The 13,438-nt window shown below is 47.5% G+C and overlaps 1 protein-coding gene across 7 annotated transcripts in view; it reads right to left on the bottom strand.

Moving 5' to 3' along the window:
• The window catches only part of REEP1 (receptor accessory protein 1), a 97,207-nt gene extending 84,052 nt beyond the window's left edge, over nt 1-13,155 (bottom strand). For all 7 annotated transcript variants that reach the window (XM_046662921.1, XM_046662923.1, XM_046662926.1 and 4 more), the window contains exon 1: nt 13,008-13,155. In XM_046662921.1, coding sequence (XP_046518877.1) covers nt 13,008-13,039 — 32 coding nt within the window. In that variant the 5' untranslated portion in view covers nt 13,040-13,155. The remainder of the gene's footprint in view (nt 1-13,007) is intronic.
• Between the last annotated feature and the right edge of the window lie 283 nt (nt 13,156-13,438).

Here is a 13,438-nt window from a genome sequence, read left to right as displayed (position 1 = left end):
CATTAAAGAAGAACTAAATAGAGATAGATACCATGTTTATGGATTGGAACACTCATTATCTTAAGAAAATCAACTTTTTGTTGTCCCATACACTCAATGTTATTCCAATCAAACTAACAGATTTGTGTCAGTGTGTGTGTGTGTGTGTGTGTGTTGTATGTAACACAATTCTAAGATAATTCTAAACATAAACATCAAAGAGGAAAGTGCTAAGACACTTTTGAAAGAGGGGGGACTCACCATGCCAGATAGGAAGAATGTGCCCAAAGCTACAGTAATTAAGACAGTGGAACAAAATAAAGAGCCCAGAACCAGACTCACACATCTATAGAAACTTAATTTATGACAGAGCTGGGCATTGCAGATATAAAGAGAAAGGATAAACTTTATAATAAATGGTGCTGGAACAATTGGTTTTTCCTACGGAAAAAAAATTCTGGAGTCCTACTTCATATCATATACAAAAAACATCTCAAGAAGGATTAAGAAATCAAATGTGAATGGCAAAACTATAAACCTGCTAGGAGCAATATAGGAGAATATCTTCACGATTTCAAGTAGGTAAGGTTTTCCCAAGACACAAAAAGTAGAAACCATAAATGAAAAAATTGATAAAACCACTGCATTAATATTAAGAACTTCTATTCATCAAAATACACCATAAAGAAAATAAAAACATAAACCACAGACTGGGAGAAGACATTTGTAACATATAAGTGACAGAGGATTAGCATCCAGAATACTTAAAGAATTCCTACAAATCAGTAAGATAAGGACAAGAGAAAAATTGGCAAGACTCGAACAGGCTCTTCACAGAAGAGAGAACATGAATGGGCAATAAACATAAGAAAACATGCTCGATCTCATTAGTATTCAGGGAAATGCAAACTAAAACCATAATGAGATTCCATTTTGTACCCACCAGAATGGCAAAAATTCTAAAGTGTGACAATATCAAGTGATGGTAAAGATATGACATAACTCAAATTGTATATTTTGCTGAAGGAAAACCATTTTGGAAAAAAATTTCTGAAGAAAAAAATGTGGAGGGGACTTGCCTAGCCAGATAGCAAGAATTTTCATAAAGTTATAGTAATTAAGACAACACGGTCCTGGTGCAGGCTCAGACAAATTGATTAATGGAACAGAATAAAGAGCCTGGAAACAGAGCCAAACATCTATGGAAACTTAATTTATGTTACTTGGTCAAGGGAAAGATGCATATACCCCACGCCTCAGCCATTCCATTCCTAAAGAAATCTGTGCACAGGTGCACCCGGAAACATGTATAAGAATGTTCATGGCAGAATTCTTTTCAAAAGCAAAGGAGAAAAACAAAAATCTAGAAAGAACCTAAATGTCCCTAAACAGTGGTATATTGATACAAGGAAGGTAATGCTTTATTTTTCAAACTGGGTGGTGAGTAAAGGAGTATTCATTGAATTGTTACCCATTATACCCTAACCATTTCTCAGTAATTAATTTTTACAAATCAAAGAGAGTCCAAAAATGGAGACAAAATAAGACATTAGAACATCAATGTTCTCTTTTCTGTAGGTTCTTCTTAAATGAACTCCCCTCAGCTTGGTGGCAGCAGGGCCAGCAGTCATGGGTTTGGTGGCTGAATAATGGCCCCCAAAGATATCCAAGTTCTAACTCCTGGAACCTATAAATGTTACCTTATATGGAAAAGAGACTTTGCAGATCTGATTCAGTTAAGGATTTCGAGATGGGGAGATTATCTTGGATTATCCAGGTGGGCACTAAATGTAATTGTGAGTCTTCTTCTAAAAGGGAGGAGATGAAGATATAAAGACAGAAGAGAAGGCAACGTGACTACAGAGGCAGAGACTGGAGTGATGCGGCCACAAGCCAAGGAATGCCAAGAGCCACTAGATGCTGGAAGAAGCAAGAGATGGATTCTCCTCTGGAGCTCCCAGAAGAAAACTGTCAGGCCAACACCTTGATTTTAGCCCCAAAAGACTCATTTCAGGCTTAAGGCCTCCAGAACTGTAGAAGATTAAATTTCTGTTGTTATAAACCACTAAGTCTGTGGTTATTTGTTACAGCAGCAGTCTGTTACAGTCGACTAATTCAGTGGGTAAGGATGTTCAACCTCACTCATCTCTTTGTCCCAGATTGTTTTCACTCAGCACACCCTCTCATCTGCCTTCTCCACTCTCAACATTGAATGCCACATTGTCTCCCAGGCAGAGAGAGACAGCAGTGGTTCAATCCCTTCATATGTCAGATGCACCACTTCCCCTGCTGAATGGGCTCCTCTCTACAATTTCCAACCAAAGCCAGAAAAGTCTTTCAAATACACCCACAAAATAGCTACCCAATGGAAAGAGCACTGGCAGGTAGGAGGGACATTTGAATTCAAATCCAAGTTTCCCACTGACTGGCTATATGACCTCATAAACTTCTCAAAGACGGAACTGGAACTCACTCATCTTTATACCCCTGGTTCCTGGTGTAGTGCTTGACACAAAGCAAACAGTCAATAAATGGGCAGTGAATGAATGAATGAATCAATGAATCAATCTTGAACAAGGATGGAAGGCCTACCCACCAGAAAAGAAAATCCTCCCAATAACTCTTATCTCTCTCCCTCCACTACAATAAGGGAAAAGATTAAAATCATAGAGGTTTAGAGTTGGAAATTCTTAGGGTTGGATGCCTTGAGTTCATTGTCTCACATTAGCACCAATTACTGGGTATCTTTTCCTTCTATCAAGCCAAAAATTTGTCTTCTAGTCACCTACTGGTCTGAGTCCAACTCTCTAACCACATAAAACAAACCTCCTTTCTTCCACATCAAAACACTTTGAGAAACTGGACGCCTGGCCTCAAGTCTTGGTCTAGCCAATCGGGCTACTGACCTTAATGAATGACCTAAGTCCTCCAGTCCCACCGTCCTTGTCTGTCAAACACAGCCTGGGATCACTAAGATCTCTTCCAGCTTTAAGATGCAGTGTCGAAAACATCACCCCTCATCATTTTAACCAATCCGCTGGGTTTTTAATCTCAATACTTTATTTTTTACTTTTCCAAGAGGCCCATTCCTCTCTCCTCTCCACCTCAGGATCTGCTGCTTTTTCATATTTTCAATTCTTTATTTTTTCATTTTAGAAAGACTTATTCTAAAGTCTCTAATAGTTATTTTATATAAATAACATATAATTAGTATACGTTATTGATTCATTGATTGATCGATTGAGGGAGGGTGAATCCTGCTGCTTGCAGTGTTCGTTAACTCCTGCTTAGGGCGGTTGTTGCCTCATGCGTTTTGTAATTTTGGTGTGTGAATTCATGTTCTTTGGGGCTCATTCTGTATGATGTGTACTGAGAGCCCTTAGAGAGACTGGATTAATTTCTGCCAGATGCCCTAGGGGTATCACCGGCCCAGGACCAATTTTTATGTGAAGCACTCATTCAGGGGTACTCAGACCATGCAGGATATGTTAATTTAAACCTCAAACCCATATAAGGACAGGTCCATGGATAGTTTCAAATTCCCAAACTTCACTGTCACCTCCCTGTGCTTGTGGGTCCATCTTTCCACTCAGGTCTCTACTACGGAACATCCCTTCAAATCTCAGCTTTATGCAAACATCCAGCTCTGACTTATTATCTTCACAGACTCAAGGTCCCTCTTTTCTCTACGGAGATATTGAAACCAAGCTGGGCCAGTCCTTGACTTATATTAAGGTATATTAAGGATGGCTACAAATTATTTGATACCCCTCCTATTGAGAGGTGAAGTCTAATCCCCCGTCTTCAAATCTAGGATGGCCTTAGTGACTTATTTGGCCAACAGAATGTACCAGAAGTGTCATCCTGGGACTTCTGAGATGAGAGCACAAAAAGTCTTGCAGTTTCTACTGATGCTTCTTGGACACTCACTCTTGGAGCTCTGAGCCACCACATAAGAAATTTGACTATCCTGAGGTCCCCACACAAGAGAAATCACATGGAAAGACCACATGGGGAGGCCTTGGAACACATGAAAAGAAAGATGCCCAGTCTACCAGTGCCATTTGCATCACCCAGTTGAGACCCAGATATCATGAAGCAGAGATAAGTTTTGTGTCCTGGGTCCTGTCTAATTCCTGGCCCACAGAGCCAGGGGAGACGTTAACAAAACGGCTGCTGTTTTAAGCTAAATTTCAGGGTGGTCTCTTATACAGCTGCTACAGTACTAGCTTCCACCCTTGCAAAATGTTTTCCTCTCTATCTTGTCTCCTGGCAAATTCCCTCACTTCCTTAAAAGCTCAGCAATGCACTTAAGGGGATCCATGTTATATTTTATCCAACATTTTTAGAAAATTCTTTATTTGGTTTTATTATGGGAGGAGTTTCAGAATATTTAGTTTTCCGTATTTCCAGAAACAGAAATCAAACTCTTCGTTTTACAGATGAAAAAACTGAGGCTTAGAGAGGTTAAGTCACTTGCCACGGTCACAAATCAAGGTTCTACAAACCTAGGTTTTAAAAAGGATCTTCTAACCCCAAAGGGAATACTAAGTCATCGTTCACATATTTTTTAAACACCTGCTACCAGCTTAGAGCTGCCCTAGGCACTGGGAAAACAGCTGTGAACACGATAAAAGTCTCAAAAGTTATGAAGATTAAATCCTAGTGGAGAGAGAGATCATAAATAAGTAAACAACTGAACTAAAAGCACAGTGTCAGGGTGTGATAAGGGGATAGAGTGGTGTGTGCAGTGTACTTGGAGAAGGGGGTCAGAAAAGGCCTCTCCTGCAGAGGTGACATGTGAGCGGAGACCAAAATGGAGAGAGGGAGAAGGCCATGGACGAGCTAGGGGAGAGGCAAGAGAGAAGAGCAAGTGCAAAGGCCCCCGGGTGGGACAAGCTTGTCGCCTTCCAGGAACAGTGAGGAGGTTGGAGCTGAGTGAGTATGGGGAGAGCAGTGCAAGGTGAGGTCAGGGCAGCGGGCAGGGGCCTTGCTGAGTCTTGTGGAGAATGGAAAGGAGTCCATTTTATTCTTAGTGCGATGGGAGGTCTTTGGACAGTTTTTAAACACAGCAGGGCAAAGGTATGACCTATCCCACATGTTAAACAAATCACCGAAGGGACAAGAGTAGAAGAAAGGAAAACAATTAGGAGAGTTTTGAAATGATCTGGGGGAGCAATAAGTTTGAGTGGGAACAGGGTGGCGGCAGTGGAGGTGGGAGTCGGTTGGATGGGGGAGTATTTTGAAGGTAGTGCTGAGAGGACTCGCTGATAAGACAGGATGACACAGCACACAGGGCCTGGCCTGCAGCATTGACAGATCCTGCTGGATGCTGCAGCTTCCTCAGGAGGGACACAGGGGAAGCAGTTCTTCTCAGCCTCACGTGCTCATGAGAAGAAGCCCCTGTGTGTTCCTGTAAATCCACCGTGAGTCCCCAGCGTCAGCTGTGTTTCACCATGCCTCTTTTTCAAGGCAGGTTGTATCCCACTTGCCTCTGAGTAGTATGACCCACTCAGCTCCATATTCTGGCTGACAGGCATTGCCTTGGTAGTCTAACCCCAAATGTGGCAAAACTAAATTTTACACATCACAATTAAGAAGCCTACCTGCAAAAGGTTCACAGTTGGGCACTGGGTTTGTGGAGTCCAATTATGCCATCAGAACTCATAAAAAGTCAGAGTTGGGACCTGTCAGACCAGAAAGGATGAACCACACTCTAGCACAAATGGATGACTTGGGATTGAATTTACAGCCAATAATGGGAATCTTAGGCAAGACCATTTCTTTTCCTTTTACACAGGAGATGACGGTACCCTGTCCCCTGACTCAGTGCTTCTCAAGCTTCATGGGGATCTTGTTAAAATGCAGATTCACCAGGTCGTGGGTGGGGCCCAGGATTCTGCATTCCTAACTATCTCCCAGTGATGCCAATGCTGCTGATGCACAGACCACTCTTTAAGTAGTGAGGTCCTGACTCATTCGTGATCCAACATGCATTCATTGGGCACCTTCTACACATGGAGAGCCGTGAGGGAGACTAAGAAACAGATATGGTTCTTAAGGGGACATAAACGTATCACAAGGTACAAAGTGACAATGCCACTCCAGAGACCCAGAGGACAGAAATCTTCCTTCAGTTAGGGCACCCAAGGGAGGTTTCATGCAGGAAGGTGAACGGAGACAAACATGGAGAGTGTAATGAAAATCGTAGGGCACCTTGAGGGCTTCGGCCATGGAACAGCATCGGTTCTTTACAATTGCTAATTTCTCCCCCAAAATTAAGACCTCCTTTTTGAACTCCCAAACAGAATAAAGAAAAGGGGTCAAAAGGGGCGTGAGAGATTTTTCTAATATAAGGAGGTAAAGGAGTGTGTTAAAACTCTCCCAGTTGCAAGAGGGGGAAAAAAATCCCCATCTTACACCAACTTTAGCAAAAAACGACATTTACAGGGTTGCAAAGCTGGTGAGGATTAATCCATTCAACACACATCATGGTCACTGGGGCTGTTCACAGATGTTTAGTACAATTATACTTTTCCACGCACAGGCATGGCCATATGATCTTCTTTGAACAATCAAATGTGAGTGACACATGTCACTTCTGGTTAGAGGGACTTAAGAGACAGTGCCTGACTCTCCATCTTTCTTTCCCTACCACAGTGAATCCTGGTGCAACGCTAGCACCCTAAGACAAAGGAGACGCAGTCAGCCTGGGCCTCTGGTGATTACAACGAGCAGAGTACCTCTGCCAGCCCACAGCGAACAGGCAGCATAAAGCAAGAAATAAACCTCTGCTGTCTTCAGCCACTGGGATTTGGGAGTTGTTACTGCAGCATAACCCAGTCCAGCCTCACCACTACAATAAACAGTTAATTAACATAAGCGCTACTCAAGGCTTTCATTCTAGGATATGGACCAGCTCAAGGCATCAAAGGAGAAGCGGCAGGAACCGGGGCCTGAGTAACTAGAATCAAGGCTCCCGTGCCAGCTTCCTTCTCTCTCTGCCCGCATCTCATCTCTGTTTCTCTCTGCTTCGCTGTATTTGACCCTTTGGCCGACAGGCCTTCTCCATGTGCCAAGGTGTTTAGCCACCAGCTGCCCCACCTTCATATCTTTCCAGCTCTGGGCCCCATAGGCAAGGCTCTCCTCTCCCAGCTTCAAATCAAAAAACCCTGGGGAAAGATCTGTGGCTCAGTTGGGTCACATACCCACCTCTGGACCAATCTTTGTGCCCAGGGAAATGTGTAGCTAGGCCTGGGTCACATGCCCACTCCTTTGGCTGAGTGGCACAAGGTAGGATGGCGTATGGTACCAGAAGGGAATGGGAAACTTATTTTGAAGCCCAAGGTACCAACCACAGGCACCTATAAGGAGGTAGAAAAGATGTGAAAGCATAAGTCACAAAGAAAAGAAAAGGCGGAATTTAACTGAGCTGTGACTGGTGAAAGGCAAAGAAAAAAGGGAAAAAGTCGAATAGGCATGATCATCCTAAGAGGAAAGAGGCAGACTAGAGAGCCACTAGGCTGGACAGCTCCCTATGCCAGAAACGAGGAGGCACCTTTGGCCAAAACTGCCAGGTGACTGACAAGGCCTGGTGTGGGCGGGATGTCAGAAGGTAATGTCAACTCAGGTAAAGGATGCTGCTCTCTGTTTACTAATTTAGGGAAGCATGTGAAACTCTGACAGTGGGACAGGCCTTCTCGGATCAGGAACCCATAGAGCAAATACTGAACCAACGTGTGTGCCCCCACTACCATCTTCCCTGCGCAAATCACTCAGGGGACTCTCCCCGCTGAGCCCAACCCAGCTTCATACTCTCCTCAAGACAGTGTCCCAAGGCAGCTTCCCATCAATTATAAGAGATGAAACTCATTTGCCATCCCTGGTCCTGGTACGTACGCCATGCTTGAAGGCCTATACCAGATTGTCAAGATTCCTTCAGACATCCCTACTGCATGCCAAATATTTGGTCCTTTATCTATATTTCCTTTTTCTCTATAATCCCAGGAAAGCCCCGGGCGTGACTAAAAAAACGCAAAGGGAAAACAATGTGCTTCTGTGTAAAGACAGATAAGATTTGATAGTTTAGAACAAACAATATATATATAACTAGTCATCTTCCAACCCATCAGGGCCTTCCCAAGGCCCAGAAGTGAGAAGAAAATATCCTCATAGCCCAAATGCAACCCTCCTTAGCTCTCGTTGGTTCCTGGAGAAATTCCCACAGACACCAAGAATCCTGGTAACCGGGTGGGCATGTGTGTGGCTCATCCTTGGCAATGAAATTCCAAAGGGGCCGTATGCAGTGACTACTGCACAGCCAAATCTTCCCCTCCCCCAGTTGTTAAGCCCCCTTGGAAAACAAACACACACAACTCAGCTACACAATACAAAACAGCAGCCTCACTAGCTGCCTTGACTCTCTTTTCTCTTGTTCTTCTCAGCGCTCTTCCTCCCCACAAATAACACACGCTCTGAGGAAGATGGCGTGCTTCAGAAGGAAAGGGAGGACTGAGCCAGTAAGAACCAGGTGAGACCCTCACTTGTCAGCTCACCTTCAAATAAGACACAGTGGGAGAAGTACACAAAAGCTACTTCCCAGCAGGCAGGCAGGCAGGATTAATCAACAAAGAAGAGGGCAGCAGAACAGTGGTGAAATCTAAGCTGGTATTCTTCACTTCCTTGAGGAGACTTCTCTTGTTTATAAACAAACATGGTGCTCTTGGGCCAGGGGAGCCTAGGGCCCTAGGGGAGCACTGGCTCTTGGAATTATTAAGACCTCCAAGGTGATGCTGGCCCACTCCCTGTCTCCTAGACCAGGAGCAGGGCCCCAGGGTGGGTGCAAGTTGCCCTGAGGACTGACGGTGGATGAGACCAGAGCTGGGACTAGAAGCCAAGTTTGCTGACTTTCAGCACAAATCTTTCCTCTCACAACCCAACTGAAATATTTACCCAGATCCTACCCTGGACCACTCCACAGTGCCAGGAAACAAATCCTCAACCAACTTGAACCCTCCATTAACGGGATCATTTTTCTGCATTCCGCTTTTGAAAAGCAGACCCCAAAGAAAGGCAAGCTTATGTTTAAGAATTTATGGCCTTTTGTTTTTTTTCCATTTGTTTTGTAACCGTTGGGGGACATCTTGAGGACAACCCACATTCCTTCCAGTCTCCTCTACTTGAACACCCCTGACCAGGGCACACAGACTTCAGGCTTCAAATCACAGTCCTAGGATGCAGTCAGAGCTTCAGCCGTCAAACTAACACTCTGTTTTAAGCATCAGACTGTACTTTCTAAAAACTAACATTTGTAAAAGATGTACAATGTGGAAAAAAGGGTTTTTTTCTGCATAGCTACCAGTTATTTAGAAAATTTGTTGAATTAGGACTCTCTTCTTCCCCATGCAGTGCATTGGAGTTTTGGTCTACTAACCCCATGAATGGTGGGAAGCTCTGGATCCGTTTAGCCAACAATCTGGGCCTCCGCCAAAATTCTGTCCGGAGATGATGAGGCAATAACCGCTCCTTGGAATAAATGCTTCAGGAGACGACATTCTCCCAAAAAGCCACAGAGCAACCTCTGCATGCCCCCTCCAGGGCACACAAACACACTCAGCCCAGTTTGAAATTCATTCGTGCCTCGGCCTTGAGTGGTTTGTAAAGAAGACAAAGTATTTTAAAGGAGGCAAGCAGCCCAGTCCTAAATGAGCTCCCGTGTTCCATGCAGATATCAACCAGCTTCTGACAAGGCCAACCTTGCTACCGCACTAAGTATCTCTTCCTTAATTCTTCCTAGGCGGAGCCAAGGGAGTTAGGAGGAAGACAGCTGGCAAGATAGCAGCATGTCAAATTGGTCCTCACTCCAACAGCTTTGCCCCGTGGGTACAAGCCTGTCCCGATGCCCACTAACCTCCATCCCCAGGGGACAACACTGGTCAGCTCCCCTGCTTATCCCAGGGCCTCTGACCTCCTTCAACACAACCCACCTTTAGTGCATGCACTCAGGTGCCAGGTACTGCAAAAAGAGCCTTGGGAGGGGGTGAGAGGTTGGAGAGGGAAATAAGCCACAATCACTGCCCTAAAAACGTTCACAGCCGATGGTGACTCAGACATCTATAAGCACCGGCTGGCTGTCCCTAGGCGCCACCAACTTGTCTTAAGGCCTCTGGCTGGAAGGAAGACACTCCCTCTCTATCCTCAGAACACAGTGATACGTCTTCCTTAAACGTTCTTCTATGTGACAGAGGCTTATAAAACCATGAAAAGATTGCTTACAGGAAATGGAACTTGTGGATAAAATCATAGGACAGCATACCAGAGGTCTTGGGAGCTTGAAAGAGATCCATTTAGGACAACTGTCAAGGACAGGCAGAGGTAGAAAGGGCGTTGGACCAAAAACCCAGAGCCTGTTTTCTTCGCCAGCTCACCTCATGTCCTTGGGCAGGGCACACGCCCTCTGCAGTTTTAGAGATGAAGGGAAGGCTGGAGCAGCGCTTTTCATTGGCAGAAAAACCCATATATTTTCCAAATTATATTTTGTCTAGAAGCTCCACGTATAAAACAAATGAAAGGGGAGTTACTCATGTTGAAGCAGGGCTGGGGAGCCCAGAGCCCACCCACTCAGGCTGGGTGGTCCTCAGAGAAGCCAGTTTGAAAACCACAGGAGTAACGTCTAAGGGCCCCTCAGGAGCTCTTACGCCCTCTCTTAGGTACCTGGGACGACAGAAGGAGGGAGTCATCATTGATTTGACACCCTCCGTGGTGCTTGGCAATTTATATATCATGTGTCATTGAAATCTTTGCAACAGCAACATGAGGTTAACTAGCTTGTGAACTAGGATCTCTCGTGATCTGAGTTGTGAACTGGGATCAGCTGGCAAGAGGCAGCACTGGGATTGGAACCATGGGTTGTCTGACTCCAAACACAGTATTCCTACTCTTTGCTAAGAGGTTTGTGGAAATTTGGGCTGAACTGATAATTTCCCTGAATGGTAAATATAAATATATATGCATATACGCATAGGGAAAAACATCTTGAAGAATATACCTCCCAAAATTACCATTTGCTATCTCTGTGTGGCGATAATGTGGATGATTTTCAGTCTATCTAGATTTTCTAATGTTCCTATAATTAATAAAGTATTATTTATGCGAAAAAGGCACTGCTTATTAAAGTGGTTTTAATAATTCACAGCTGACACTTCCATGGGGGGTTTCTATAGAGAATTAGGGACTCGGGGGCTAGGTGGTACTCCTGACCTTTCGGAGCTGACAGTGGGAATAACAACCCCAAATTTCACAAACTCTCCCTTGGGGCAGAGGGTCCTGGGCTGACCAGAGGGGTAGCTATTACGGTCATTTAAGTTCTCTGAAGCTTCATTTTTGGGGAGTATAGTTGTTTTAGAAAGTAACAGCAAGTCCCTGAGACCACCCTCCGCAAATGTGTGCCTTTCCACACCCCTCAGCTGCCTTTATGTAAGGGGAACGGTGTTCATAAAATCAGAGATGGTCACATGGACCCCAGATCAGAAGCCCTCACTGCCCAGTGCTCCTGCCCCAGCCCAGTAGGACCCATACAGAGTGAGCCCTCCAGCCAGGCCAACTAAACTCTCCAGCCCCACCCTGAGGCTCCTCAGAAGCCACCTGCAAATACGAAGATCAGAGCACCACCTCAGGAGAGAAAGGACCACCCTGAAGTCAAGACCGGCTTCGGTCAGGCATGAGGTGGGGCGAGGCATGCCAGCTGCTTCCCTGCGTTATCATACCAGCTCTGCCCGCAGAGATCTTCCACATATTTAACACGCCACCTCCAGGTACAGCACAAACCCCAGCAGTCTACATGAAATGAACTTGGGGGCTGAGAGGCACCAACACTGGCTTTGGCAGGAAAGCCCAGAATGGTGGCCAGGATACAATGCTGAGAACGACTTCAGAAGCCTGCCCCTGACTGCTTCTTTGAAAATCAGTAAAGGATAGGAGATGGGAGATGTTTCAAAACGTGGGGAGTGATGGTGCACAATTAACCAGCGTCCAGAGCCGTCCTTCTCAGACAAAGAAAAAGCCCGAGGCGCACCACCCACCCCGACTCTTCCAACCAATTTCAGCCCCGGCTCCCTGAGCAGGTGGCAGACCTGTCCTGACTCAGGCGAGAGCGCTTAGGGAAGCAGAGGTTCTGGACAGCCACGTCTAGCTGCAAAGGCGAATAAATCCACGAGGGTGGGAGCTCTTCAAAGGTCTCCTCAGCTCTGGAGCTTGACAGAGAAAAACGCCCCCCACGCCCACCCGCAATGACTTCACACAGGCCTCACCCGAGATGACTCTGCGCTCTCCAGCAAGGCCTGGGAGGTGTCATCGCCACCATCCGGGTGGCTATCCGTCACTTGGAAATTTCCCGTGAATTCTTGGAGATGCCTGCCCCTATGTCCCCCTCAAACCCCCGCCAAAGGAATCGGACTCGGGGACGCGAGGCGTCTACCCCAAGATTCATATAGGTCCTCCTAAGTCCCACTTGCCTTTGCCGCTGTCAATTCTGAACAAACCTAAAAAGGAGTATTTGTTCAACCCCGTTAGGAGGCCCGCCTCCATCTCGCCGCCCTTCTCCGCGCTCACCCCTCCGGGCAGCGCCCCAGGCTCGTCTGGACTCGGTCTGTCATTTTCACCTGACAAAAGCGTGGCGGCGGCGGGCGACCCCGGCCAGCGCTTCTCCCAGGGGAAAGGGACGCGTGCCCTCGCGGAGCGCCGGTCGGGCCCCCGCCAATCCCCCACCCGGGGGAACAAAGCGCAGCCCCCGGCGGAGCCCCGGTGCGCCCCCGCGCTCGCCGCCCCGCCTGCCGGTCCCCCGCGCCCGGGCCCGGCCCGCAGGGCAGCCGCCGCCGCGTCCTGTGCCGCCCGCTCGCCGGCGTCCTCGGCAGCTACTGTATCTGCTAAATTTAGCGGCCGCGGGGTATTAATAGCCCGGGCGACCGGGGCCGGGCGCTGGGGGTGGAGAAGGAGGGCGAGGAAGGGGCGCGGGGAAGAAGGCCACTTACACCACCAGCCTGGAGATGATCCATGACACCATGGCGGGCGGCAGGGCGGGCGCGCGCGGTTCGGCTCGGCTGCGGGCGGCTGCGGCGCTCCGGGCACGTCCGTCCGCGCACGGCCGCCGCCGCCAGACTGAGCGCGCCCGCTGCCCTGCCCGGCGCTCGAGCGTCGCGCAGCCGCGGCACGTTCCGGCGGCGGCGGCGGCGGCGGCCCCAGCCCCCCGGGGCTCGGCGGGCCCGCGGCGATTGGGCGGCGAGCCGGTCGGGTGCTCACGGGACCCGCCCCGCCCAGACCGCCCCGGCCCGCGGCTGAATGCGGGCGGTTCCTCCGCGCGCCCTGATGCTCGGGCGTTCGGATGGAGCCCTGGGGAGGCCCAGATGACAGGGCGGAGACCCGGGTGCCGCCGCACCCTCAGTGCTATGGTGGGGAAACTGAG

Source organism: Equus quagga, chromosome 5 (genome assembly GCF_021613505.1).
Source record: "Equus quagga isolate Etosha38 chromosome 5, UCLA_HA_Equagga_1.0, whole genome shotgun sequence".
NCBI lineage: Eukaryota > Metazoa > Chordata > Mammalia > Perissodactyla > Equidae > Equus > Equus quagga.
This window is presented reverse-complemented; position numbering and strand designations above follow the sequence as displayed.